The sequence below is a fragment of the Lonchura striata genome, chromosome 2, assembly GCF_050655825.1.
Source record: "Lonchura striata isolate lonStrDom1 chromosome 2, ASM5065582v1, whole genome shotgun sequence".
Classification (NCBI taxonomy): domain Eukaryota; kingdom Metazoa; phylum Chordata; class Aves; order Passeriformes; family Estrildidae; genus Lonchura; species Lonchura striata.
The window spans coordinates 155,596,470-155,619,117 of record NC_140704.1 but is presented as its reverse complement, the minus strand read 5'-3'; the positions used below and the strand labels follow the sequence as shown (position 1 = coordinate 155,619,117).

The following is a 22,648-nucleotide window of genomic DNA, read 5'->3' as shown; positions in this document are numbered from 1 at the left end:
GCATCCCCATGGACCTAAGTCTCTGTGTATCCGGGGGTGTGTCCCCATGGACCCAAATCCCAGTGGATTCACATGTGTTTCCATGAACCTAAATCCCTTGGAATGCGCGTGTGTTTCCACGGTCCCAAAGCCATATGGATCCTGGAGTGTGTGTCCCCATGGACTTAAGTCTCCCTGTATCTGGGGTGTCTCCCCATGGACCCAAATCCCACTGGATTCACCTGTGTTTCCATGGACCCAAACCCTATGGATCCATGGATTTGTGTCCCCATGGACACAAATCCTTACAGACTTGTGTGTATCCTAATGGATCCAAATTGTAGTGGGTTCACTTGGGTTTCTATGGACACAAATCCCTTGGAATTCACATGTGTTTCTATGGTCCCAAAACCCTATGGATCTGTGAATTTGTGCCCCCATGGACCCAAATCCCTATGGATTTGTGTGTGTCCTAATGGACCCAAATCCCAATGGATTCACATGTGTTTCCATGAGCCCATGTCCCTGTATCCTTATAGATCCATGTGTGTGTCTTCATGGTCCCAAATCCTTATGGATCCATGTCCATGTGTGTCCCCATGGACCCAAGTCCTTGTGTCTCTATGGATCCATGTGTGTCCCCATGTCCTTATGTCCCTCTGGATCTACGTGTGTCTTCCCATGGACCTAAATCCCTATGGATCCATGAATTTGTGTCCCCATGGGCCCATGTCCCTATGGACCCATGTGTGTCCCCATGGCATGGCCCTGTGATCCCGCATCTCCATAGCTGGGTGTCCCCATGGCCCTGTGTCCCCACAACTTTGCACCCGTTGTCCGTGTGTCCCTCTGCCTTGTGTCCTTCCTGGGTGGCCCTGCACACCCCCAAGTGTCCCCACGGCTGCTGGGACAAGGGTGACACCCTGGATCTGGGACTCCCAAGCCACCTCCCCGGGGGACATCACCCACCCTGGGGACATGGAGGTGGCAGCACATCAGGGAGGGGACACCAGGTCACAGCAGCGGGGTATAAATATTGGCTAAATAGATTTATTTTCATACAAAGAATACACAGGTCCCCCCTGCTGGGACACCCTGACCCTGGGGGACACCCCAAGATGTCCCCAGCCACCCCTGGGCTGGCCACCACCTCAGTTGGCTTTACTGGCAGGATCTGTCCCTATTCCCAGAGTTTGGTGACAACTCTGGGTCACCTTGGGGACATCCCTGTCCCCTCTGGGGCCACCCTGCTGCCTGTGTTTATCTGGTGCCTACTCAGGGCACCCTGGCACAGGCTTCTCCGCCTTGTGGGACAGCCCCAGACTTGGTCCCCTGCCCCCTTGGTCCCATGCTGGGACATGTCTGGACATTTTGGGGTCCCCCTTGTGCCCTAATACTGTGGCTGGTACAGACACTCCCTCCCCCCACGCCTTATGTACACGCTGGATAAAAGAAGAAAATACAGGTATTTATAGCGGGGGAGCAAAACGCTCCCCTAAGCCCCCCAAAAGTGTCCCCTGTGTCCCCATCCTGGTGCCTCACCACCAGCCAGTCCTGACACCTGTGCCCAGGATGGAGGTGGCTGGTCCTGCCCCATCCTGGGCCAGCTGGGCCCCTGTGCCTCAGTTTCCCCATCGGTCATGGGGTTGCCATGGGATGATGGGACATTGAGAATGTTGGGTGAGGAAGAGCCACTGCGGCCACCTCGTGGGGACAAGGATGCGGCCACGAGCCCCAGGGAAATGGGATGAAGCTGGAGGCACCTGGGATTAAAGTCAGAGTGTCCCACCTCCCACCTCACCCCTGTCACAGGCACAGCCACCCAAGGTCCCCGTTCGTCCCTGGATTTGTCACACTGCTGTCACCCAGCCTTGGGCGTGGTGGGAGGTCCGGATGTGGCCACCCCACCTCCCTTTGTGGCAGGAGAGGAGGCGGCTGGGGGAGCTCCTCAGCTCGAGTCCCTCCAGCTCAGCTGCGCTTGGTGACCATCTGCCGGTCCCTCTTCTTCTTCTCCATCAACCTGGTGGAGAGCAGGGTGGTGGCCTTAGGGACCCTCCCCCAAGAGCCACCTCCCGAAGCCACAGGGAGGGGACAACTCACTTGCGGTTGCGGACTTCAGTGAGCTCCATGAGCCGCTCCTGGGCCGCCCGGAGCTCGTCCAGGCGCTGCTGGTAGCGGGAATCGCAGCCGTTGGTGCGCTCGTAGCTGGAGACCTGGCTGGAGAGCTCGCTGGCACGGTCCCGGAGCTGCTGGATGGATGAGTAGAGGTTCTCCTCATCTTCCTCCTGCTCCAAAACAAGCGTGTGAGGCTGGTGTGGTGAGCAGGACACCCCACAGAGTTGGTTCCCCTTGTTCCAGGTTTCCCAAGCTGCCTGGGCCACCTGCCTTGGCATTGATGATTTCGATGTGGATGAGGAGGGAGGCGAGCTCCAGGTCCTCGGTGTAGCTGTTCTTCAAAGGCACCGACCGGTAGCCTGGACACAACATCACAACACGAGCTCAGCACCGCAGCAGGGTCCGAGCCCCTCACCAAGGCCAGGACCCCAGGGAGATGATGATGATGATGATGATTGCAGGGGTTTGCACTAAAAGACCTTTAGAGGTCCCTTCCAACCCAAACCCTTCTATGAGTCCATGACTTAATGATGGAGGTCATGATGGTGGTGATGACAATGCAGGGGAGTTGGACTCAATGACTTTTAAAGGTCCTTTCCAACCCAAACCCTTCTGTGACTCCAAGATCTATGACGGAGATGATGAAGATGATGGTTGAAGAGGATTTGGACTGGATGACCTTTAAAAGCCCTTTCCAACTCAAGCCCTTCTATGATTCCATGATCTATGATGGAGATGATGAAGATGATGGTTGAAGAGGATTTGGACTGGATGACCTTTAAAAACCCCTTCCAACCCAAACCCTTCCATGATTCCATGACTCAGTGATGAAGATTACAATGATGACAATTGCAGGAGGGTTGCACTAGAAGACCTTTAAAGGTCCCTTCCAACCCAAACCCCTTTCATGACTCTGTGACTTAATCATGGACATCATGATGATGATAATGATGGAGATAATGATGATTGCTGGGGGGTTGGACAAGATGACTTTTAAAAGCCCCATCCAACCCAAACCCTTCTGTGATTCCATGACTATGATGGAGATGACGATGATGATGATGGAAAGACCATACCTGTTTTGAGGCCCTTGACAGGGAAGGTGGCTTGTGCCAAGAAGTTGGGGTCACTGAACATGTCCTCCTCATACACCACGAAGCGGAGGAAGGCAAACTCGGGGTTGTTGATGTCGAAGACGAACTGCTTGAAGAGCCAGACGGGGTTGAAGCCATTGTCAGCTGTGGGAGAGAGCACAAAACCCAGCCCCATCACCCACGTGTCCTCTCAAGAGGACTACAAAGGGCAGAGTCCCTAAGGGTGGGGACATCACCCGTGTGGTCTCTCACCTACGACATCCGTCTTGTTCTTGCTGTTGTCATACTCGGAGCCGCAAACCTCCACCTCCACGAAGGGGCACACGATGCTCCTCCCGTTCTTGGGCAGGTGCCGGGCACCGAGGATCTGTGGGAGTAAAGGGAAGAAGAAGATGGTGAGGTCTGGCCACACTGGATGAAGAAGACCATGACACCTCCCAAGAGTAACAAGCTCCATGGAGCAAATACGTAGCTGGAAGAAGTAAAAACCACCCCTGGCTGACCCGAAAATAAGGAAGGAGTTCCCATCTTGGTGGTGACCACCTCAAGGTGGTCTTGCTGCCCTTGCACACTTGCCTGCAGCTGGACTGTGATGGGCTCCACAATCTTCAGGCTGTTCTTGTCGAAGGGGTCAAAGGTCTCGTCTCTCATGATGTCTGGCTGTAGGACGTAGCCGCTGCGGCCACCGAGCATGAAGAGCGCCTGGTTCAGCTGCATCGGTTTGTCTGTGGCCGTGGGACAGGGCAGATCTGAGCGTGGGGCTCTGGGACCTCCTCAAGGTCCTCGGTTGGAAGGTTCTATCCTGAAAACCCAACTAAGTGCCCCCAGCTGTGGTGGGAGGAGGGATGCAGCTGAGTTTTGCATGAATCACCCAAGGATTGTATGGAGATATCCTCATTGGGATGAGGACAAAGACTTGAGAGCATCCAAACCACTCTTGTCCCCACCAGGATAAGGACAAAGGTTGGAGAGATCTTTCAAACCACCCACTGCATCCCCATCAGGATGAGACACAGGTTGGAGAGCATCCAAACCACCTCCTGTGTCTTCATCAGGATGAAGACAAAGCTTGGCGCGATCATCCAAACCACCTCCTGTGTCTCCATCAGGATGAAGACAAAGCTTGGAGCGATCATCCAAACCACCTCCTGTGTCTCCATCAGGATGAAGACAAAGCTTGGAGAGATCATCCAAACCACCTCCTCTATCCCTATCAGGATGAGGACAAAGCTTGGAAAGATCATCTAAACCACCTCCTGTGTTCCCATCAGGATGAGGAAAAGGTTGAAGAGCATCCAAACAACTTCTGTCCCCATGAGGATGGAGACAAAGGTTGGAGAGATCACCCAAACCAACTCCAACAAGACGACCCAGGGCAGAAGCATTGGAATGGGAATTTTGAGACAACTTTCAGGGATGAGCCCAACAACAACCCCAGGAGCAGGATTTACCGGGTGTCTGGAAGTTGAGGGCCACGAGTTGGCTCCCACAGATCCACATGGGCAGTGGGTCGTAGTTGGAGGAGTCCAGGCGCTGTCCTTTGGGGTAGATGCGGCTCAGCTGCCGGCGGTTGTACTGCAGGAACTTCTTGCCCTTGCTGCGGTTGGCGTATTTCTCCGCCTTGGTCTCCGGGAAGGAGGACATGTCCCGGTAACAAGCCTTGTCTGTGCCAATCTCTGCAAGCACCAAGTGGCCATCAGGGAAGGAATGAGACCTGGATAGTTCTTCCCACTTGTCTCTTCCACACCTCACGCCTTTATCCCACTTCTCCAGGACTTACTGTCCTCATCGAACGGCACCGGCCGGCAATACACGACCAGCTCCGAGAGCTCCAGGGCGATCTTCTTCCTCCGCTCCATGATCTTCCCTTCCTGCATCTGCACCAGGAAAAACAGGAGCTGCGAGTCTTCCCCCAGACTCCTCCTTTGGAGATATTAGGAACAATCTCCAAGAGAAAGGGACCATCCAGCCCCATCCTCTGCATCCCCTCACCCTGGCGTCGGCGTTCTGCGTGGCCTCCCGGATCTTGGCCACCCACTCGCTGAGTTCCTCCTGCGTGTCTGCGGCCACGTCCAGCGACTGGGCTGCGTGGGACATCTGCTGGGAATGGATGGTGAAGACAAATGGTTTGGAGCTCCTCCCGTCTTTGGAGATAACTATAAGGACATCAGAGGGGGGCTTTACTCGAAGACATTCCCAACGGATGGCTCTGTGGAGCAAACGAAACCTCAGCGGTCCCGCTCCCGGGCCCCCACCAGCCCCTCCTGGCACCCCACCATCCATCAGGACCCTCCTCCTGTGAGGATCCCATTTTTTCCAATGTGTGGCTTCAGCTTTCCAAGCTGAAACATGCCCTTGGAATCAAGGGAAAATGTCCCCTAAATCATCTGGACATCCCAATTCCTCCAAATTCCCCCCAAATCTGTAAGTAGGAACACTCACCGACGTGGCAGGATGGGACATCGATGAAGCCCTTCAGGAAGGTCCCCAGGGGGCTGTTTTCTGATGACTGCAAGAGAAGAAGGAGGAGGTAAAATGGAGGAGGCCTGTGGGTTACAGGCAGCCACCACCCAACCCTCCGAGTTGGACAAATCTGAGGAAAAGAAGGGTTAAAAACATCCAGGAGCATCACCCCAAGAGCTGGGCTGGTACAGGGCTGGGAGCAACCCCCAGATTCTGGATAAAGGTCTGGGTTGGAGCAGAACCAAGAGCATCCCCTGACCCTGTGGGACCAGGAGCATCCCCCAGATTCTTGATAAGGGTCTGGGCTGGCACAAGGCTGGGAGTATCCTCGACTTTCCAGGAAAGGATCCAAGCTGGAGTGTGGCCAAGATTATCACCCAGCCTCCAGACAGAGATCAGGGCTGGAACAGGACTGGGAGCATCCTCCAGCTTCTAATAAATTATCTAAGTGGGACTAGGGCCAAGAACCTCCCTCAGCCTCCAGATAAGAATCTGGACTGGAGCAGGAGCACGAGCATCCCCCAGCTGGAGAGGACCAGGAGCATTCCTCAGCCACTGGATAAAGATCTGGTACAAGATAAAGAGCTGGTACTGGATAAAGAGCTTGTACAAGACTTCCTGCAGCTTCCAGAAAATGGTCCAAGCCGGAGTGGGGCTGGGAGCATCCCACAGCCTCTGGATAAAGATATGGGCTGGAACAGAACCAGGAGCATTTCCCAGCTCCCAGAAATAGGTCCGAGTTGGAGTAGAATGTTCCCCAGCCTCTGGATAAGGGTCTAGGCTGGAGCAGGATCGTGAGGATCTCCCAGCCTCAGGATAAGGGTGTGAATTTGGCCAAGGCTCTTGGGAGCCTCCAGTGTCCTCACTCCCAGGATCCCGGGGAGGTGGCACTCACAGCCTCATCCTGCTCCTGCGCCTGGGTGCCGACGATCTCCTCCACGTAGTTGGCCGGGAACCAGAGCTGCTTCTTGCCCCCGTAGTCCCCTCGCCACCTGCAAGGGGTGAGAGGATCAAGGCGGGCGGACAGATTTTGGGGAGGGGGGGACAGGGGTGTCCCTGCTGCATGCGGTGCCAGGGGGTGGTTGGAGAAAGGGTGGGGGGACAAAGAAGGAGGCTGAGTTAAAACCCGCTGTGGGAATACCCGGGGTGTCCCCTCCATCTCCCGCCCATGGTGACATCCAAGTGACCGCCCTCACCAGCCGCCGTCCTGCTTGTCCACGTTGTGGATGATGGCCTGCTTGCAGAATGACAGCTCGTCCTCCCGTTGTGCTTTGTAGTCATACAGAGCCTTCACCGTGCACTGGGGACATCGGGAAGAGGGACACGTGTGTCACCCCCCCAGCACCTGGAGTCCCACTCAGCCCAGCCCCTCGAGCCACCATAGTGGAGTGTGGGGGATCCTGACCCCAAATCACAGCATCACAGAATGCTGAGGGGTTGGAACAGACCTTAAAGGTCATCACATTCCAACCCATCCCACCATGGGCAGAGACACTTCCCACTAGATCCTCCAAGCTCTGTCCAACCCTGCCTTGGGTACTTCCAGGGATGGGGCATCCACAGCTTCTCTATTCTGGTGTCTCACCACCCTCACAGTAAAAAATTTTTTCCTAATATCTAACCTGAATTTCCTCCATTTTGCATCCACTACTCCTTGACCTATCTGCAGTTCCTGACAAAAAGTCCCTCTCCAGCTTCCAAATTGCTCACGGCATTGGGATGGGTTAGAGGGGGCAGGAGGGCTGGAGGTGCCTGTGGTCTTGCAAGATCACCACATTCAGAGCAGATCAGATCCCTTTTTTGGGAATTCCAATGGTTTCTCCTGGTGCACTGAAGGGTTAATTCTCTGATATTACCACATTCCTTGGAAAAAACCCCTCTGGGTTAAGTTTTCCTGTATGTGGTCTCACCTTGCTTCAAAGGGACCATTAAGGCACCAGCAATGCTGGACCATGGGATTGTAGGATCACAGGAAAGGAACCTTAGGGCTCCAGTCCAGCCTCTTCCAGCGTCAACTCCAAGATATGTCCCGTTGCAAAAACGCCCAAGGGTGGAGATTGAGTCAACACCAAAAACAACCTAGTCCCAAAAACCTCTCAGGATGGAGACTGCACCACCTGGGAACTGACCCTGGACTTGCTTTTCAGGGGTTTCTGCTTTTCTAGGGGTTGTTTCAGCAAACAAAGCAATTTCCTTGCTGTTGGGGCAAACTTCTGCCAGGTCCCAGCTCCAGGCTGGGATCTTTCCAACCTTGTCTCCCACCACACTTTGACAATGCAGTCACTGGAGATCCGACTGTCCCCAGGTGATGGTGATATTGGCTGGGTCCAGCTCCAGCATTACTTGAGGGTCAGAGAAATGGAGCACAACTCAACCATTTCCCTGGGAGGTGTGGATCAGGGGAGGGACCACCCAGGAACCCCAGCACTCAAATTGCCATATCCCACCACCCACCACCTCCCCAGGACACCAGCCTGGCTCCTTACCCTGGCCATTGGCATCTTGTTGGCCTCTACGTAGAAGTGGGGGGTCCGCACCTCATACAAGGCTCCGTAGTCCAGTTCCTGCAAGGAGAAATATCTGAGGGGGTCACCTGGGTGTGGGCAGGGACTATGAGGGGATGAGAGGTTGAGTGGGATCTAATATCCCCTTGGAAACTGTTGGAAAAGGGAATTATGGTAGAGTTTTAATGCTGGGTGGTGACAGTGGAACGAGCTTGGGCGGTTCTGGTTGGGCTCCAACCAAAATTCTGAAGATGCTGGAGCTGAGGATGGGGTTTGGTTGCCTTTGTCACAGAACCCCCACCGTCCCCACTGCTGGGAGAACTCACAGTGGTGCCCATCTTCTCCAGGGTCTCCTCATTGATGGGGTAGCGCAGCTTCATCTTGCGGTACAGCGGGTGCTTCTCGTAGTAGCTGATGAGGTCCACGAGGCTCTCGAACTCGGCTGAGCTGCCCAGCATGAAGAGCCGCCCTTCCTGCTGGATGCGGCAGTGCTTGATCTTCCCCTCCGCCCTGGGGTCAGGAGAGATGGGAATGGGATGGGTGAGGGGTGGCCGAATCCTGGCTCCATGATGGAGATGGGTGGAAGGTGATGCTTGGGAATGCCACCAAAGGTGACCACCCCGAGGATGTCCTGGAGAGGGCTTCCCCTCCATGACACCATGACATCACAGCAAATCCCTGCCACCTAGCTCGGGGTCACAACAGACAAGTTATCACAAATCCTCAGCTTGGCCAAGCCCAAGTGGCCTTGTGGTGGCCACACTCACCGGAAGGAGATGGCGTAGGAGTTGGGTTCGCTGCGCTTCCGCACCAGGAATGCTCCATCCCGCGGGACCCGCATCAGCATGTGCTCGGCCTGGAGACGTGTCAAGCTGGCATGGTACCACCTGCCCAGGGAGAACATGGGGACAGGGGGCTGGCATCGGCATCTCCGCACCCTGCTGGGGCTGGAGGAGGCTGGTGGACCCTTGGGATCAAGGGGATGGGGATTGGATGGATCCTCACTCTTTGCTCTCGTGGGCGTTGGGCTGGGGGACGGGGTCGGTGAGGCGCATCTCAAACTCGTTGCAGCGCAGCGGCACCTCCCGGTAGTGGCAGATGAGGTTGTAGAGGCTGTCGAAGACCAGATTGTCTGTCAGGTAGAACTTGGTAGCCCCGGCCTCCTGCCGCGAGTGGATCCGGCAGTGCTGCACCCGGCTGGACCTCCTGCCATGAGGGTGGGAGAAAGCCAAGTCAATCTGGGTTCACATCTCCACCATCCCACACTTTGGGGTCTACAAGCTGCACAAAAATGTTGACATTTCCCCCAAAAAAGCCATTCCAGCTACCAAATCAGGCGCTGACTTGAGGGTACCCCGGGGAGGGTGGGATCCTGCCTCCCTGCTGGAGCTCCTACCAGAAGGAGAGGGTGTAGTCGCCCACGAAGGTCTCGCTCTCGCGCACCAGGAAGGTGCCGTCCTTGCCGCCCGTCTCGGTGCAGTACTCGTGCAGCAGCTTCTCCGCAATCTGTCGCCCGTCCCGGCCACCCCCGAGCTTGCCGTGGAACCACTTCTCCGTGAAGTGCAGCTCGTTGTTGTTGAACTCCTGCAAGTTCATCCCAAAGTGGGTGCTGTCAGCCTGTGACCCTCCCCACGGAGCTGTCACCTCACCCCGTGGGCATGTCCTGCCCCTCACGCACCTCCTTCTGCTCCACCTCCTCTTCATCCTCGTTGAACTGGTAGCGGGATGTCTCCTCTGAGTAGTAAATCTTGTTGCTTGTCAGGACAAAATAATGAGGGCTCCAGGTCTGGGATGGAGGAAGAGCATCGGTGGGGTGAGGAAGAGGATGACACAGAGGGATGGAGCTTTGGGATGGGGTTTTTAATCCCTTTCTTCCCCCTCGAAGCATTGCAGTGCTCTAGGAGAGCCCCTCCCAAACCCCAACGTCTGACAGATCCCACTCAGCCCCTGAGGGCCTCCCTTACGTGGTCGATGGGGTCTTCAAGGTAGAGAATTCCATTCTTGATGGAGTTGCTGATGTCGTTCTCTGAGTAACTGGCAGTGGAGACCTCCTCGTACAGGTTCCCTTCGACCAGTTTCTTGTGCTGGGGGACACCCAAGGAGGGCAGCTCAGTGGTGGCCATGGCGTCCCTGTCACACTGACCTCCCAACCCTCAGGATCAACCTCCCACAGGTGCCTTCCCACCATCCCTTGTTCTCCTTGACCATCTCTTGGTGTAGAACCCAACACAATCTGTGTCCCTCCTGCAAAGAGGGGTTTTGCCTGCTCCACACCTTGATTAGGATTTTCTTCTTCAGCTGGGTGGGCGAGGGCAGCTCATCAGCGTTGATGTCCACTGGCTTGGTGAGGAGCATGTCCCCAAAAACCTTCTTGAAGTGGCAGGCCATGTTCCTCTGCTGGACGATGCTGCAGTGGTCTTCGATGGAGAGGATGATGGGGAACCTGGAGCAAGCAGGTGGGAAAGGTGGCATCAGATGAAGGTGAGGGAGAGGCTCCCAGAATTCAGAGCTCACTGGGTGTGTGAGTTCAGGACATCCCTCTGGCTGCCCTGGAAAGTTTGGGACCCTGGCAGGGGTCAGGAACCCCCTGGACAGAGCCCCCAGAGACACTGTCTGTGATCTCTGTCCATGGAAAAGAGTTTTCAACCTTACAGGATCAATTACAAGCTCTGAGTGTTTGATATGAGTAATAATTAAGTGTGGCACGGGTGCAAAAGTAAAATTTTAGGAGTCTAGATATGGGGTCCAAAGGGGACAAGATGGAAGAAATTGGGTGTGCCTTGTCCTTTTTCTCCTTCATGCCCTCCATGTCTCACTGTGGTGTTGGCATTTTTCTGTTGGTTCAGGCTGGGGACACACTGTCCAACGTAGGTGACAGATATTGGCACGTTATTGTAAATCCAGCCCAGGGAGTTTCTGGTATTTAATGTTTGTCACATCCCACTGAGGGCAGAGCCCCACACGCTGCCCTGCAGGACAGAGCTGGGCAGGGCAGCAGAACATGTTGGAGATAAACAGAATAAACAACCTGGAAACCAGCACACACCAATTACGACTTCTTCTTTGGCTGCGGGGCTCAGAGACTTTCTACAATCTCAGAATCATCTAAATACCACAGATTCTGACAACTGGGAGAGCTGGGGCTTACTCAGAGGTGACGAAGGCGTGCTCCTTGATGGTGTGCAGCACATCCAGGAATTTGATCTTGGAGGTGAGCGTGTGGCCGTGGTAGATGATGGGGAGATCGTCCGGGCCATCCCAGCAATCCACTGAGAAGGAAAACACCTTGGTTAATTCATGTTTGCCACCAACTACGTGCTGGAGACCATTCTTTTGAGCACCCAAATGACAGGGAAAGACCCTCTGCCCTGTGCCATGGGAGGGGGGCAGGGAATGGTCTGTTTGATGGGACATGAGGGATTCCAGAATCCCCAAGAAGGGCTGGTGGGACTCACGCTCGATGCAGCGGCAGCCCATCCGCAGGCACCGGGCGTACGCCTCCAGGGAGGACTCACTGGAGAATTGGTCTCCTGTCAGGTACCTGCAGAGGAGAGACAAGGATGACGGGATGCTCCTGGATGTCCTTGAGGAACACCCGTGTGGGGAAAATTCCTTACGTGTTGTGGGATGAGGAGATCCAGTACTGGGACAAGGGGTGGTTCATCTCTTCAGGCACCACACGCTCGTACTTAGCATCCATCACCATGTTTTCCTTGGAGAAGAGGTATGTGAGGAACTGAGGGGGAGAAGCAGAGAGGTCAGAGCCTGATGCTGCCGGGGAGATCCCTGTGGGGATGGTGTGGGGCCACCCACCTCATCCAGCTGGAAGGAGGGATCCGACGCTTCGTTGGAGCTCTCCTTGAGGTAGGAGCACATGTAGTCCCGCACCACGCCCACGTCACTGGCCCAGGATTCCTGGGACACAAACATGGCTGTTGTTAGGGGGGAACTGGAGCATCCCACGTGGATTCCTTAGGCTGCCGAGTTCTCAGGGAAACCCCACCTTCTGGTCATGCAGCAGGAACTTCTGGAAGTCGTAGAGGGACACTTGGCACAGCTCAGGGCGGTCCACATTCCTGGGACAAGGAGCAGCCACCGTGAGGAGCAGGAGAAGAAATTGGGATAGATCCCATGGCAATCTGCTGCACAGCCTCCCCATGACCCCCATTCCCACCAGTCCCTCCACCCTGTGACTGGGAGAGGCCGGCACCAGCTGGAATGTGCAGCTTTGTCCAAGGATATTGGGAGGAGGGCAGGGTGACGTGTCCCTACATCCCTGGCAGCTGCTCCATCTCCCATCCCTGCTCACCCCTTCTCCCATTCCTGCTCCTATCTTTGCTTCCATCCCAGCTCCCATCATTACTCCCATCCCTCCTCCCAATCCCGCTCCCATCCCCTCTCCCATTCCCACTCCTATTCCCTGCTCTGCCCCACAGCCTGGCTGTATTTCCCACTCTACGGATCCAACTCGTGGAATATTGATTAGGATGGGATCTGGGAACTCACCGCAAGGGGAAGGAGAGCTCCAGCTGCTCAATGACCTGGAAGGCAGAGAAGGGGTCCAGGTTTAGCTGGAGGGGGAACACATCCCACCAGGATGGGGACATGTGGGAGTCCAAACCATGGGTCTTACCGACTTCTGGGCATCAAACATCAGGTTTTTGTAGAACTGGATGAAGTGGGAGAAAGTCATCTCATTCCTGGCTTCCACTTCCTGCGGGAGACGGGGCTGGATGAGAGCGGGGCCACTCCCATCGGAACCAGGGACACCACGGTGGCCCCAGCCCATGTGGGGTGGGTTGAAGAGCATCTCCCTCATAGCTGGGGTGTCCAGAGGGTCCTTACCACGAGTTTATCCCGCAGGAATCTCATGTTGGGAACGCGGTAGTTGACCTGGGGCAGCATCGCCTTCAGGTCCTTCACCGTGATGCTGCCAGAGGGAAAACCGGAGTCAGGGCACTGCCAGATCCCTGGATGAGTCCCAGCTCCCAACACTAAGGGTCCCACCCCAAATCCTGGTGCCTGGCAAAGGGATCCTACCCTCCTGGCCTGTGGATCCCAGGGAAATTGTGGATGTCTCATTCTGGGAGGTGTCCAAGGCCAGGTTGGATCGGGACATGGAGCCACGTGGTCTAGTGGAAGGTGGAACTAGATGATTTTTAATGTCCTTTCCAACCCAAACCATTCCATGATTCCATGTTTCTGATTAATTACGTGGTGTCTGGCACGAGTGTGAGCAGAGGGACAAGGAGAGGAAGTGCATCCAAGAACCAACTGGGCACTCTTAACACATCATCCTACTTGGAGACGATGCCCATTCCCGTAATAATTTTAGTCCAAATTCCCTTGGTTTTGGGTTTTCCTGTCTTGGGAAGATAATTATGGGCTGGACAAATGCCCTGGCCCCTCTGGCACTGGTGAAAAGGTGGCACTGGGGATGATTCCCAGTGGTCCTCACAGTCACAAAGCTGTGACCTGCACACAATCTCTGATTCTTGATGCCTCCAAGCATCCCAAAAACCCTGATGCTCCCTTGTCCCACAAACCTCACCCCCAGCCTGGTTCAACCTCCAGATTTGGGATGCAACAGGGGGAATGTGGGTCTGTCCATCTGAACCCCCCATACTGGTGGCTCACCTGCCTTCCCTGGCCCGGTCCATCCCATCAAACTGCTTCCGTAGCCACCTGGGAAGAAAAGGATGGACAGACAGTGCTCAATCCCAAAGAGGACCAAACCCAGGGCAGTTTTTCTTCCCAAAAACAGGGACCAGGACATGGGATCTGCTGGTCCTTCCTCACCTCTCAATCTGCAGTGGGGTCTGGGCTCTCTGGGTGTCAGCCACCAGCCAGTTGAGCCCCGTTATCCACAGGTTGATGTCCTCCTCGCAGAAAGCTGTTGGAGGAAGAGGAGGGCGATGAGGTTGGGATGGGGATGATGGGATGTTGGGAAGGGGGTGGGACTCCCAAGGATGGACACAGGGAATGGGGAGGGACCCAACGCACCGGCCACGCTGAGCGTCCGCAGCCTGAAGTCCATCCCGTAGAGGATGATGAAGCACATGGTGAAGTCCAGCTTGCGAGCGTCCTCGGGGTAGCGCTCGAAATCCCGGGAATTCTTCCCCAGGCGGATCTCCTTGATCTCCCGAATGTCGACTGTGGGGAGAGAGGAACATGAAAGTGTCCCCTGCCACCACAGCCTCATGTGAGTGGTTCAGGGAAGTGGGAATTCCAGGAGAACATGCGTCCTCTCTGGAGAACCTCGTTCCCAGGATGGGATACCCTCAGGAGCGTGCGATGGAATTATGGGCGCTGTGGCCACATGTCTTCAAGGGTGACATGTCCCCAGTGTCCTCCAGTGATGTGTGATGGCACCATGGGAATGGAGCATCCATTCAGGGATTTGTGTCCCCAGGATGGGATGTCCCTGTGGCACTGCCCGTTGGAGTGGGATGGCACCAGGGTGCCACGGCCTTGTGTTCTCCAGGGATCTGTGTCCCAGGATGTCCCCAGGACGGGGTATCCTAGGATGTCTCCAGGACGGGGTGTCCCTGCAGTGCTGCTGCAGCTGAGTGCACCACCATGGATGTCATAGCCACGTGTCCTCCAGGGAATTGTGTCCCCAGGATGGGATGTCTCCATGGCACTGCCCGTTGGAGTGGGATGGCACCAGGATGACACAGCCACGTGTCCTCCAGGGATCTGTGTCCCAGGATGTCCCCAGGACGGGGTGTCGCAGGATGTCCCCAGGATGAGGTCCCTGCAGTGCTGCCACAGCTGTGTCAGAGGACCAGGATGACACAGCCACGTGTCCTCCAGGGATCTGTGTCCCAGGATGTCCCCAGGATGAGGTCCCTGCAGCTGAGTGACAGCACCACGGATGCCACGGAAAAGTCTCACCCAGGGATCCGTGTCCCAAGAACAGGGTGTCCCTGCAGCCCTGCCTCCATGTGCCTGATGGTCCCCATCCCTGTGTGTCCTCCAGGAGCTCGTGTGCCCAGGACGTGGCCTCCCGACAGCGCTGCCCACTCTTTTCCCAGCTCTGTGGCTGCCACGCATCCTCCAGGCTCATCCCAACCAGCAAATCTCCAGCCACCTTTCCTCCCCATGCCAGACCCTGCTCTGGGATAGGCTGAGCTCGTGTTTTCCTTGGAGAACTCTTCCCAAAAGTGGCAATTTGGAGCCCCAGCAGCTGGGACCGCAGGGCGTTGCTTTCCTGCTGCTCTGCTCCCTCATTATCCCGCTAAATAAAGCTCCAACGGCGGCGGCAGGGCCGGGTTTCCGGACCACGCTCTTCCTCAGCGCTACTCCACCAAGGGACATTTCCAGTTTTCCCAGTGGACACATCCCACTGGGAGCAAGAATAATAACATCGTAATAGGAACAACACACTGAATTGTTCTCGATCCCACAACCATCACCCCCTGGGGCAGGTTTGTCCTCTGGGAACGAGCCACCGACACCAGAAAGGGCTTTGTGTGAGCCAGGGCGGCCGAGCACCTCGCCAGGGGTATTGTCCTGCCGAGGAAATGGGTCATTTCCCGGAGAATTTCCAGCCCGGCTGCGTTTCCGATGTGGTGGTGGGGAAGGCTGCAGACGTGCCTTGGTGGAAACCCTCGGCCGAATCCAAAGGGGAAAGAAAAGCTGAATGCAGGGAGGAATAAGGGATGGGGGAGGAATTGGGCTGATGAAGCAAGAAAAGAGGGGAAAGAACAGTTTTTCTTGGCGGAAAAGCTCCAGCAAACAGTGGAGGCTTTATCCAGCCTTCTTTTGCTGGATGACCTCAAGCCAAATTTCACGGATCAGGCTGGGATTTTAGCACAAGTGACACAAGTTCTCAAGGAAAGAAACTCCGTTGTCACTGCACCGCTCTTGTGGCTCGGAGCAAAGTCTCTTCAATAAGAACAGGCAGATTTTGGGGATAAAAATGGGTTTATAGGTTAAAAAAGCAGCCACTCGACCCCAAACCTGCCCATCCACAGGGTGCCAGGGAGTGGTGAGAAGCCAGTGGCTACCAGGGCTTTGCGAACAAGTTCCTGCTATTCCTTGAATTTAACTCCTCCAGGATCTGGCCTTGGATTTAACTCCTCCAGGATTCCTTAGATTTAACTCCTTGGACTTAACTCCTTGGATTTAATTCCTCCAGGATCTGGCTTTGCACCCGAACTCTGGGAGCTGTTCCTAATTCCAGGAATGGTTTGTGTTGGAAGAAACCTTAAAGCTCATCACATTCCAAGCCTTGCCATAGGTATGGACACCTTCCACTATCCCAAGTTGTTCCAATCCCATCCAACCTGGCCTTGGACACTTCCAAGGGATCCAGGAGCAGCCACAGCTTCTCTGAGCAACCTGTGCCAGGGCCTCAGCACCCTCACAGGGAGGAATTTCTTCCCAATATCCCGTCTAACTCTGCCCCTCTGGCAGTGGGAAGCCATTCCCTGTGTCCTGTCTCTCCATCCCTTTGTCCAAATTCCCTCTCCAGCTCTCCTGGAGCCCCTTCAGGCACTGGAAGGAGCTCTGAGCTCTCCCTGAAGTCTTCCCTTCTCCAGGCTGGACATTCCCAGCTCTCCCAGCCTGGCTCCAGAGCAGAGGGGCTCCAGCCCTTGGAGCACCTCACCTGAGCAGGTGAGACCCAAATTTTCCCTTTTTCCTGCTGCCAGGAAAATGGGGAAAATGATGAACCGAGGACATGGGGAATTTCTGGGCTGCCAGCAGCAATTTTTCATCCACCAACACCCCGAAATCCTTCTCCCCCAGGGCAAACAGCCCATTCCCATGGAAAACCAGGGAAAAAGGGAGCAGCCAGGCGCTGCACAATGCACCCGAGCAGCAGCTTCCTGGAAACCACATCTGCAGCGGATTTGCCTCGATCCTGTCAGAACTCTGTCTCCAAACTCCTCCCCGCATTGTCTCCATTGTCCTGGGAGATTAAAACACTCTGGAAGTCAGTTCCAGCTGCGAAAATCCCTTTTCTTTTCTAATGCAAAGCGAGCAGCGTGGTGAAAAAAAAAAAAAACAAAAAAAAAAAACCTTGGAATGGTGGGGAAGACTATGGAGGAGCAGGCTCTGCCCCGTGGGATTTTAGGGATGCTGAGAGCCTGGGAGATTTTTTTCAGGCACTAGGAGGGGAGCAAAGGGGTGGAGGGAATGGTTGTGTTGGGAATTCCTGCTGGCCTGGGCACCTGGGTCATCCTTTCTTGAAGGATGTGGCAGCTCAGACCCTCCTGGACAGGGGAAATTGGAAGACCATATCCTGCCAGGATCCTGTGGTGCGGTTTAAAACCTGGAATAAAATATTTCCTCCTTGTCCAACAGTGATAAATCCCAACTGGATTTTCTCCTCCCCAAAAAAATTCCTAATTCTAGTTCTTTGCCATTAACAAGGCTGGAGGTGTTGTCAAACCACCTCTCCAAAATCCTCTTGGATTTTTCATGCTGCCTTCACTCCTCTCTTTAATTCTTGTAAAGCTCCTTTTTTGGGGGCTGTTTTCCACCAGATTCCTTGTGCTGGGAACTGGGGTCTGCTGAGGGCGACGAGCTGGAAGCCCTCCAGGACGAGGTTAATTTTGGAGGCGGTGCTCCAGACATTCCCAGGCATGGACAGGATCCCAGGCATGGACACACGTGTCCAGAGGCTGCTTAACCAAGCGTGTAATTATCCTGGGGGTCCTGGGGAGAGCCACGATCCGTGTCCTGGCCCTGACAATCCCTAACAGAGACATCAGCACTTCCCACTAATCCCTCTCCAAGAAGGATGCTGGCTTGAAGTGGGGGGGATTTAAAATGCTCCAGGGCAGGCGTGAGATCTGAGAGATCCCGGTACTTCCATAAAATCCCAGAGGGTGGGAAGAGAGGGATGGACCAGGGAGTGAGGATGCTCCAGCCCAGCACCAGGATGGGGATTTCTCCCACTCCAGACTTGGAAAAGTGAATGGTGGGGCAGCATGGCAGGATTGCATATTTACAGAAGGGTTTTCATCCTTTTCTCATCCTTTTTTCATCCTTCTGGATGACCTCGGAGGATGCCTATTCATTCCCATAAAGATTGAGCTGTTGTATGGGAAAAGACAGATCCTAAGGCTCCACGGGGGAAACTGAGGCACAGCATCTGAGCAACCTGAGATCCTGACCTGGCAGCTCACACTGCTTCCAAAAAAAACCAAGGAGCTGGAAATGCGTTATTTCCATGACTGGATAACAAGTTATTCCCCATGAGGACCTAAAATACCTCTCCAAAACTGGGCGCCCTTGGTCCCATCACCTTCTGCTCCCACAGATCTGCTCCTGTATCCAGAAGGTCCAGACAAGCACGGATCCTGTGCTCAGCTCTGAGTGCCACCCTCCTTTTCCTGGCTCAAAGCTGGAATTCCACCTGGGGATCAGCACCTCCAAGCAGGAGCTGAAGTTTCCTGGGGATTTTGCTGGATCTTGCACAGAATCAGCAGTGGGTGGTGATTTTTTGGGGAGTGGGGGGAGGGTCATTGGTGATTTTGGAGGAGCCTCTCCAGGTAAAAGGAACCTCCCAAACCTCTGGGTTGGGTTTTGCCGTCACCCAGGTGAGGTGACATCCCAAAACTGAGCTCCTTCCCTCCATGGCACCCCAATCCCAGCTTCCACCAACTGGATTATTTTAGCCCAATTAACGCTTTGAGGTAATGAGCACCAAGACACGGAGCCCCAACAATTCCCACTGTTGGGAGAACGTCCCAACAACCTCCTAACCACCGGTGAATCCACATGGAAGGGTGATTTTTACGGATGCTCCAGCGGGGTTTTGGGGTTAAAAAAGCACCATGAGCAGGAGCAGGGATGGTCATTCTTTTCTTGCCAGGGAGGATATAAATCCCCAGGGATTAATTTCATATCATATATTTCATATATATGTATCCCCAGGGATATATTTCAGTCCCAGGGATGAAACAGAAGCAGCTTGATCCCACAGAACAACTTCCAAGGTGGGATGGAGGGAGGTGAGGGAGGCTCAGCCCGGCAGCTCCTGGTTTTATGGGAATCACCCCGTGGCCAGGCACCCTGACAAGGTAGGACATTCCCCAGGGGTGAACATCCCACCGTGGTAGGACATTCCACACGGGAGAACATCCCCCTGTGGCCAGCAATTCCACCACCAGCCACCCCACCATGGTAGAACACCCCACCACACCCAGGCACCCCACAAATGGTCACCCCACCATGGAAGGACACCCCACCAAGACCAAGCACCCCACAACCAGTTCCCCCACCACGGAAGGACATCCCACCACAAACAGGAGCCCCACAGTCACCCCAGCACAGTGGAACCTCCTGCCATGGCCACAAACCCCACCGGCAGTCTCCCCGTGGTAGGACATCCCAACACAACCGGGAATCCCAAAACCAGTTACCCCACCACCGTAGGACACCCCAACACAGCCAGGCACCCCACAAACAGTTACCCCATCATGGCTGGGAAGCCCAGCATGCCCAGAAACCACCCCAGCCAGTCACCCCACCACTGTAGGACACCCCAACAGACCCTACAATCAATTACCCCACCACTGTAGGACATCCCACAAAACCCCGGCACCCCAACACATCCAGGCACCCCACAATCAGTCCCCCCACTACAGTAGGACATCTCAACACATCCAAACACCCCACAACCTCTCACCCCACTAGCAGGAGACCCCAACACACCCAGAACACCTCCAGCCAGTCACCCCAACACATCCAGGCACCCCACAATCAGCTCCCCTCACCACTGTAGGACACCCAAGCAGACCCAGGCACCCCATAACCAATTACTCCACCACTGTAGGACATCCCAAAAAACCCAGGCACCCCATCCATATCCAGGTACCCCAACACATCCAGGCACCCCACAATCAGTCCTCCCACTATAGTAGGACATCTCAACACATCCAGGCACCCCACAACCTCTCACCCCATTGTGGCAGAACACCCCAACACGCCCAGAACACCCCCAGCCAGTCACCCCAACACATCCAGGCACCCCACAATCAGCTCCCCCACCAGTGTAGGGCATCCCAACACATCCAGGCACCCCACAATCAGTCCCCCCACTACAGTAGGACATCTCAACACATCCAAACACCCCACAACCTCTCACCCCACTAGCAGGAGACCCCAACACACCCAGAACACCTCTAGCCAGTCACCCCAACACATCCAGGCACCCCACAATCAGCCCCCTCACCACTGTAGGACACCCAAGCAGACCCAGGCACCCCATAACCAATTACCCCACCACTGTAGGACATCCCAAAAAACCCAGGCACCCCATCATATCCAGGCACCCCAACACATCCAGGCACCCCACAATCAGTCCCCCCACCAGTGTAGGGCACCCCAGCACATCCAGGCACCCCACAATCAGTCCCCCCACTATAGTAGGACATCCCACAAACCCAGGCACCCCATCATATCCAGGCACCCCAACACATCCAGGCACCCCACAATCAGTCCCCCCACCAGTGTACGGCATCCCAACACATCAAAGCACCCCACAACCTCTCACCCCACTAGCAGAAGACCCCAACACGCCCAGAACACCCCCAGCCAGTCACCCCAGCACATCCAGGCACCCCACAATCAGTCCCCCCACTACAGTAGGACATCCCACAAACCCAGGCACCCCATCATATCCAGGCACCCCAACACATCCAGGCACCCCACAATCAGTCCCCCCACCAGTGTAGGGCATCCCACCACAGCCAGGCACCCCATCCTATCCAGTCACCCCAACACATCCAGGCACCCCACAATCAGCTCCCCTCACCACTGTAGGACACCCAAGCAGACCCAGGCACCCCATATCCAATTACCCCACCACTGTAAGACATCCCAAAAAAACCAGGCACCCCATCCATATCCAGGTACCCCAACACATCCAGGCACCCCACAATCAGTCCTCCCACTATAGTAGGACATCTCAACACATCCAGGCACCCCACAACCTCTCACCCCATTGTGGCAGAACACCCCAAAACGCCCAGAACACCCCCAGCCAGGCACCCCAACACATCCAGGCACCCCATAATCAGCTCCCCCACCAGTGTAGGACATCTCAACACATCCAGGCACCCCACAATCAGTCCCCCCACTACAGCAGGACATCTCAACACATCCCAACACCCCATAACCTCTCACCCCACTATCGGGAGACCCCAACACGCCCAGAACACCCCCAGCCAGTCACCCCAATACAGCTCAGCGCCCCACCAGCACATCCCCAGCCCCCCAACTCCGCCGCCACTGATACTGCCCAATTCTCCCTATCCCCCCAATCTTCTCTATCCCCCCCAATCTTCCCTATCTCCCCCGATCCTCACTGTCCCCCCACACCCTCCCTGTCCCCCCCGATACTCACTGTCCCCCTCCACCTTCTCGGGCGTGCGGCTCCAGATGATCTGGCGCGTCTCCAGCTTCACCTGGAAGGTTCTTCTCTCCGGCCTCTGCGATTTCTTCTGGTAGAACAAGGTGAGGACGGTTCCCATCTCCAGGCAGCGCAGGATCCTGCCCATGTCCCCCGGCTCCATCCTGGTGTCCTCCAAGAAGCCATTGACGCTGTTGAGCCTGGCCATGGACATCTTCTTCAGCGCTCGGCCATCGCCCGGCGGAGCCGCACAGCCGCCGGGGTTGTCTCATGCAGGAGAAGGACGGAACCGAAGGGGATTTTCTGGGATCGCCCCGGTTTCCTCTGCGGACGAGCGGAGAGCGGGCAGGACACGGCAGCGGGGAGGAAAAGGCAGGGCTGGAGGCGCCGTGACCTTCGTGTCACCAGGGCTGGATCCGGACCTGGCATCCAGCGCTGCTGGGAGAAGACAACGCCGGCCCCGCTGGCGGATGAGGTTTTTTTGGGATGTGGTGGGGAAGGGAAAAAATCCAGCTCTTCTTCCCCCCCACCACCCCCCCCCCCAAAAAAAAAAAAAAAAGCGGTAAAAAGATAGAATAATAATAAAAAAAATAAATGGCACCCCAAAAGTGATGGTGATGAGGTGGCAAAAAAAAAAATCCTCCCCCCAGCCCGGCCTCCGGGCCAAGCGGGGTCGTTGTTGGGAATGGGGTGTGGAGAGGTGTTTTTTGGGATGTGGGATGCGGGGTTGGGGTGGTTGGTGGTGGGTGGGGAGGTGGGATTTTGGGGGGTGGGGTGGGGGGGGGGAAGGGGAGGGGGGTTCCCACCGCCCGCCCGTCCGCCGCCCCCTTTTTATTTTATTTTTTTTGTTTTTTTTTTCCCCCTCCTCTCTCCTGCTGCTCCTTAATTTCGGGCTGATGAAATGGACGCCCGGAGGAAACTGCAATCACACATGGCCGGAAAGAGATCAGAAAGGAATTTAAAAAAAAAAAAAAAAAAAAAAAAAAGATCTTGGAGAAAGGAAAATGCGAGCCGGGGGAGGGGGGGGGGAGGTGGGTGTGTGTATGTGTGGAAAAGATGGCTGAGGGTGACATCTAGAGGAATTCCAGATGGGAATTGCATTTGGGGGTTGGAGGGTATCCCAG

The 22,648-nt window shown here is 55.3% G+C and overlaps 1 protein-coding gene across 1 annotated transcript; it reads right to left on the bottom strand.

Moving 5' to 3' along the window:
- Window positions 1-1,013: 1,013 nt before the first annotated feature.
- LOC110475168 (1-phosphatidylinositol 4,5-bisphosphate phosphodiesterase gamma-1) lies at window positions 1,014-22,472 on the bottom strand. The gene is made up of 32 exons (XM_021539099.4): window positions 21,519-22,472; window positions 14,159-14,308; window positions 13,955-14,048; window positions 13,793-13,840; window positions 13,001-13,085; window positions 12,789-12,869; window positions 12,662-12,696; window positions 12,159-12,231; window positions 11,969-12,070; window positions 11,773-11,891; window positions 11,611-11,696; window positions 11,304-11,424; window positions 10,430-10,598; window positions 10,120-10,239; window positions 9,834-9,941; window positions 9,552-9,739; window positions 9,161-9,361; window positions 8,923-9,042; window positions 8,482-8,665; window positions 8,138-8,215; window positions 6,848-6,951; window positions 6,547-6,643; window positions 5,631-5,697; window positions 5,181-5,344; window positions 4,969-5,065; window positions 4,640-4,864; window positions 3,765-3,913; window positions 3,441-3,555; window positions 3,171-3,332; window positions 2,365-2,453; window positions 2,080-2,264; window positions 1,014-1,999 (listed from the first exon to the last, which is right to left on the bottom strand). The coding sequence occupies exons 1-32, from the start codon at window positions 21,736-21,738 to the stop codon at window positions 1,948-1,950; spliced, it is 3,888 nt and encodes a 1,295-aa protein (XP_021394774.2). The 5' UTR covers window positions 21,739-22,472; the 3' UTR covers window positions 1,014-1,947.
- Window positions 22,473-22,648: the final 176 nt, after the last annotated feature.